Source organism: Scylla paramamosain, chromosome 28 (assembly GCF_035594125.1).
Source record: "Scylla paramamosain isolate STU-SP2022 chromosome 28, ASM3559412v1, whole genome shotgun sequence".
Lineage (NCBI taxonomy): Eukaryota > Metazoa > Arthropoda > Malacostraca > Decapoda > Portunidae > Scylla > Scylla paramamosain.
Window position 1 is genome coordinate 11370647 of NC_087178.1, and position 7191 is coordinate 11377837.

General features: G+C 32.5%; 1 protein-coding gene across 1 annotated transcript; it reads left to right on the forward strand.

Annotated features, from left to right (window-relative positions):
- The first annotated feature begins 3666 nt into the window (after window positions 1-3666).
- LOC135115150 (general transcription factor II-I repeat domain-containing protein 2A-like) lies at window positions 3667-5490 on the forward strand. The gene has a single exon (XM_064031652.1). It carries the CDS (start codon window positions 3667-3669, stop codon window positions 5488-5490), a length of 1824 nt encoding a protein of 607 aa, XP_063887722.1.
- Window positions 5491-7191: the final 1701 nt, after the last annotated feature.

Below are 7191 nucleotides of genomic sequence, written 5' to 3' on the forward strand. Positions count from 1 at the left end.
CGGTAAAATGTATGGAAAGCACCCAATATGGGAAAACAAAAGAACATTAACAAAAACGTCTCTTTCCCGTGTTTTGATCTATTTACATAACAAAACGCTAAAACACATGGAACGCTGTATGGAAAACAGAATAGACACGAAATAAACAAGTGTTTATAGGGTTTTTAGTATGTTACGTACAAGGCCAAAAATGCTTCAAGCTATGTGGAAACGAAAAAACAAAAATAATAATACGAGAAACGTGTATTATGAGTGTTTTTGGGCTTATTAGCATAGAGGAACATAATAACATTTCCAAAAAAGCGTGTCTTTTGCGTGTTTTTAGATTTTTAGTTACCAAAACGCCAAAATGCATGTAAACTTCCCTCTATGAGAAAATTAAACCAAAGTAAAAGGTACGTATCTTTTGAGTGTTTTATGAATGTTAGACAACAAAACGCTAAAAAGCATGTAAAGCACACTATATTAGAAAGGAAAATAACATTACAAAAAGCGTGTCATTTGAATGTTTATTAGCTACATACGTACAACAAAAACTGGAAAAAAAAAAATGCAAAGCACTCTATGGTAAAAAAAAAAAATAAATAAAATATATATATATATATATATATATATATATATATATATATATATATATATATATATATATATATATATATATATATATATATATATATATATATATATATATATATATATATATATATATATATATATATATATATATATATATATATATATATATATATATATATATATATATATATATATATATATATATATATATATATATATATATATATATATATATATATATATATATATAAACAGGTATTCTTAATGTTTTTGAGCTTGTTACGTACAAAAAACATTAATCTACCCAATAATGGGAAACGAAAAGAAACTACAAGAAACGTGTATTATGGAGAAACAGAACATTACCAAAAATGTGTATTTTGAGTGTATTTCACTTTTTTATTTTTATTTTTTTTGCTATAATGCCAAAATTCATGTAAAAAACCTTAAATATGAATAACTAAAACACATTACTAAAAACGAGTATTATAAGTGCTTTTGAGCCTGTTAAATATCACAACGCTAAAACACATAAATAGCACTCGATATCAAGAAACAGAAAAACATTACGAAAAACGTGTGAATTTTTAGTGTATTTCACATGGTTGTCATATCGCGAAAATGCATGCAATTTTCTTAATATGTTATCGTTTTCAGGTATAGGATAACTATTGGAGAAAAAGAAAACTGATTAAGAGAATCGTGTGTAATGAGTGTTTTTTTTAGATTCTTAGGTACCAAAACGCTAAAACGTATGAATAGTATTCTATATAGAGAAAATGAAAAAAAAATGTCCGAAAACGTGTATTTTGAGTGCATTTCACATAATAAGGTGCCATAACGACAAAACGCATCGAAAAAAACTCTATATGGTGAAAAGAAACGATATTTGTATAAACGTGTCTTTTGAGTTTTTATTAGCGTGTTAGGCACCAAAACGGTAAAAAGCATAGAAAACACTCTATACGGTAAAAGAAAACAGCATTACGAAAAACGTGCTTTTTAAGTGTTTTGTGTATATATATATATACATATATATATATATATATATATATATATATATATATATATATATATATATATATATATATATATATATATATATATATATATATATATATATATATATATAAGTACCAAAACACCATAACGCGTTCAAAACGCTCTTTATGGAGAAAAAATGTGTACATTACCTAAAATATCTTTAATGTTCTTGAGCTTTCTACAAACAAAAATGCAAAAAAAGCATGGAAAATACCCGATATTTAAAAACGAAAGGACATTACGAGAAACTTGTATTAAGAAGCTCAAAAACTCTGGTAATACATGTTTCTCGTAATGTCTTTTTGTTTCCCCATATAGAATACTTTCCATGCATTTTCTCATTTTTCTACGTTCCAAGCTTAAAAAATTATATAATTTCTCCTTAAAGTATTTTCTGTATGTTTCATCGCTTTGGTAAGTAGCTGAAAATAATAGTTAAGTAATTTTTTCGGTAACGTCTTTCTTTTCCCCCATAGTGTGTTATTCATGCTTTTTATCGTTTTCTTGTCTAGAACGCTCATAAACAATGAAAACACACGTATCTGAAAATCTACATTAATTTCCCCTCATAGGGTGCTTTGCATCCATTTTGGCGTTTTGGTACCTAAAAACGTGAAATACTCTTTAGATACACGTTTTTTTTTTTTTTTTTGTTAATTTTGTTCTCTTTCTCCGTATAGAGAGATATTCATGAATTTCAGTATTTTGGCACTTGAAAAGCTGAAAAACACTCATAAATTACAAGGTACTTTATATGCATTTTGGCGTTACTGTGTATACAAACTTCAAAAACACTCAAAATACTTGTTTTTGGTAATGCTGTTCTGTTTTCGTATTCTTTCTTGCGTTTTCGTACGTAAGTAGCTCAAAAATAACGAAAACAGACGTTCTTTTTAATGTTGTTTCGCTTTCCCGTTATGATGTGATTTATATGCTTTTATAGTGTTTTGGTGCTTAACACACTCATAAATACTCAAAAGACACGTTTTTTGTAAATCTCGTTTCCTTACCCCATATTATGTGCTATGCATGCATTGTGGCGTTTCGGTGCCTAACAGTGTCAAATATATTCAAAACACATGATCTGGTAATATTGTTCTTTATCTCTACTTCTATTCTTTATCTCTATTCCTGACCGTCTTGGAGATACGCCCAACATTCTTGACCTTTTCCTGACCTCTAATCCTTCTGCTTATGCTGTCACCCTTTCTTCTCCGTTGGGCTCCTCCGATCACAATCTCATATCTTTATCTTGTCCTATCACTCTAATCCCTCCTCAGGATCCCCCTAAGCCAGGGGTGTCAAACACGCGGCCCGCGGGCCGCATGCGGCCCGCCACACTACTATGTGCGGCCCGCGGCACGTCTCATATTTCAGTCTTACAGTTGGTCTTTTTACAGGAATGATTAAGCCAGCCAGCCCTTTGCATTTTAAAGTCATTATATAAAGATATAAAGATACTATTATATTTTTTGGGCGGTGATGTTCCTCTGTGGTATAGTAACTCCCAACCTCGTCAAGTGTGTGTGTGTGTCCGGCTCGCCGCCACCCGCCAACATTCTCTCTCTCTCTCTCTCTCTCTCTCTCTCTCTCTCTCTCTCTCTCTCTCTCTCTCTCTCTCTCTCTCTCTCTCTCTCTCTCTCTCTGTGTGTGTGTGTGTGTGTGTGTGTGTGTGTGTTATTGTTAAAAGTATTTTTCTTAATTAAAGTAAGTGATTGCAAACACAATGTCACCAGCAGGAACTTTACCATCTGCTTCAAGTTTTCTATCGTGTTTTGTAGTGAATGAATTATTCTCATATATTTTTACGTAAATCATGTGACCATTTCGTCTCGTCGACTGCGTTCCAAAGCCAGTGACTATAGGTGACGAGAATACACGTAGTCGTACGGGCCCTGCTCCGTAATATACATGTATTAGACGTGACCATAACTCGTCATTCCTCCGTCTCACCGAGAATCGGCCTTTGACTTCAGTCCTGCTTTGTCCTTCGAGGGCGTCACAGCGTCAGATTTTGGTGTGACTCTTACTGCATATCATCTCATCATGATTTCCAAGAAGCGAACAGTTACTGAAGAACATCGTGTGATGCAGGAAAAGTGGAAAATATCTTACTTTTTTGCTGAAGTGAATGGAAAACCAACTTGTTTGATTTGCAACCAAATTATAGCGGTGTCAAAAGAATATAACATTCGGCGACATTACACAAGCACTCATGCTTCAAAGTATGATGTGTATAGTGGAAAACTTCGTGAAGAAAAAGTAAAGACGCTAGAACAGTCTCTCAAAAGGCAGCAGTCAGTGTATCAGCGTGTTCATGAAGCCAGTGACACTGCAGTACGGGCAAGTTATAGGATTGCACGGGAAATAGCTGTGTCATCGAAACTATTTTCAGAAGGGGACTTTATAAAGAAATGCATGATGATGGCCGCAGAAGATATTTGCCCTGAAAAACGTAGATCATTTGCAAACATAAGCCTTTCAAGAAATACAGTTGCAGAAAGAGTAAATGAACTGTCAGAAAATCTTAATAGTCAGCTCAAAGAAAAAGTTGCTAAATTTGTAGCATTTTCTGTAGCAATCGATGAAAGTACAGACATTACTGACATAGCTCAACTAGCAGTGTTCATACGTGGTGTTGATGAAAATATGCAGGTAACTGAAGAATTTGTGGAATTAGTACCAATGAAAGGAACAACAACAGGGGATGATAGATTTGTGAGTTTGACTGGTGCACTTGATAGGATAGGTGTTGACTGGAAGAAAACTGTGAGTCTGACAACAGATGGAGCATCTCAAATGGTTGGTAGAAAGGCTGGCGTGACAGCAAAGTTAAAGGAAAAACTACTCACCCTGAATTCAGACCATCAAATTCACAGTGTTCATTGCATAATTCGCAGGGAAGTGCTTTGCAGTAAAATATTAAAGATGGATCACGTTATGGATGTTGTTGTCAAGGCAGTAAACTTTATACGAGCGCGAGGTCTGAACCACAGACAGTTCAACTGCCTATTGGAGGAAACTCACTCTCACGGTCTGCCTTATCACACTGATGTTCGTTGGTTAAGCCGGGGAATTGTGCTGAAGCGCTTTTATGAATTAAGAAGTGAAATACAAAGTTTCATGCATAACAAAGGAAGAAATGTCCAAGAACTGAAAGACTATGATTGGCTTCAAGATTTAGCCTTCATGGTAGATATGACAGAACACTTGAATTTGCTCAATACAAGACTGCAAGGTCGCAATAAATTGGTGACAGACATGCATGAGTCCATTCGTGCTTTTGAGGTGAAGCTCAAACTTTTTGAACGTCAACTAGCAGCGAATAATGCTGCACACTTTCCTACACTGAAATCATTGCAAAGCACACCTGAGTTTCGTGGAATTATCAGCAGAGAAAAGTACTGCAACATGATTTCCAAGTTACTGAACGAATTTGGAGAAAGATTTGCAGACTTAAAGAACCTTGAGAGTGATTTCTCGATCTTTCGAAATCCTTTCGCTGCAAATCCTGATGAGACACCAGAGGATATTCAGTTAGAACTAATTGATCTTCAGTGCGATTCTGCGTTGAAGGAAAAGTTCTCAAGTGTTGATATTGGTACATTCTATCAATATGTTGGGCCAAGATATCCTCGAATCAAATGTTTGGCATCAAAGATTATGTCAATGTTCGGCAGTACCTATGTCTGTGAGCAACTCTTCTCACTGATGAACTTGAACAAGTCTGGACTCAGGTCTCGGCTCACTAATGAACACCTCAACTCAACACTGAAAGTAGCCATTGCTCAGTCTCTGGCGCCAAACATAGACGAACTTGTACAGACCAAGAGGTGCCAAGTTTCTGGGAGCAGCACGACCAGGAATTAAGGTAAATGATGCTTCCTTTTCTTTACTGGTTTATCTTTTGGTTACGTGTGTGCAAACGCGAGTGAAGGTAGAATATATTATTATTATTATTATTATTATTATTATTATTATTATTATTATAATATTACCTATTATTATTATTATTATTATTATTATTATTATTATTATTATTATTATTATTATTATATAATTACCTATTATTATTATTATTATTATTATTATTATTATTATTGTTATTATTATTATTATTATTATTATTATTATTATTATTATTAATATTATTATTATTATTATTAATATTATTATGGTCATACGTGATTATCTGGCCCGCACATTGAATGTGAAGGTGAAATCTGGCCCCTTGGGATAAATGAGTTTGACACCCCTGCCATATAGGGTGCATTCCATGCATTTGGGCGTTCTGGTACGTAACATTGTAAAAACATTCAAAATATACATTTTTAGGAATGTTGTTCTGTTTCTCTATGTAAAGCTCAGGAACACTTATAATATTGTAATATCGTTGTAATATCGTTTCCTACGTAAAAAACCCAAAAACAATAAAGAAAAACATATTTTTGATAATGTTATTCTGTTTCTTAATAAATGGTGCTTACATGCATTTTTGTGTTTTTGTAAGTACCTCAAAAACACTCAAAAGACAAGTTTTTTTTTCTTCAAAGACACTGAAAACATGTTTTTCTTTTTTTTTTTTTTCTTTTTTGGTTGTTTCCATACTTTTAAGCGTTTTGGTGTCTAAAACGATGAAAAAAAAAAAAAAACTAAAAAAAACAAGTTATGGTTTCGTTTCCCCATAGAAAGTTTTTTGCATACATTTTTGGCGTTTTGTGAAAAAAAAAACTAAAAAATACATTTTTGATAATGTTGTTATTTTATGCATATAGAGTATTATTCACGCGTTTTAACGGTTTCTTACCTCTGGTGAAAAACACTCATAAGAAACGTTTCTGATAATTAAGTTTTGTTCTACCATATCGGGCATTTTATATTCATTTTCCCATTTTTGTACCTAACAAGTTTCAAATTTTCTCAAAATACATTTTTTTGTTAATGTTATTATGTTTGTCAATATAGAGTGTTTCGCATGCTTTTAAGGTTTTCATAACTAAGAAGCTCAAAAGACTCAAAATACGCGTTTTTGGTAATTCTATGTCTTTCTTTTTTATTTTTTTTTCTTTTCCAAATAGAATGTTATTTAGGCGTTTTTGCGCTTTTTTTTTTATTGCTACCAAAGAAGCTCAAAAATAATGAAAACATAAGTTTCTAGAAGTATCGTTTTATTTCACTTTTTTTTTTCTAGCGTTTTGGTACCTAACACGCTGAAAAGCACTTAAAATATTCGTTTTTGATAATATCGTTTATTTCCCAATATATAGTACTTTTTAAGTATTTTTTACGTTTTGGTACCTAGCATTGTGAAAAAAAAACACTCAAAATGCACGTTTTCAGTAATAATTTTCTGTTCCTTCAAATAGAGTGCTATTAACGCATTTTTGCTTTTTAGTACCTAAGAATCACGAAAATACTTATACACAATTTTCATAATGTTTTTTCGTTTCCTCGTATAGAGTTGTCTGCATGGATATTCGCGTTTTGATATCTAACGAGCTCAAGCACACTTAAAATATACTTTTTTGATAACGTTGTTCTCTTTCTTCAAATGACGTGCTTTGCATGCAT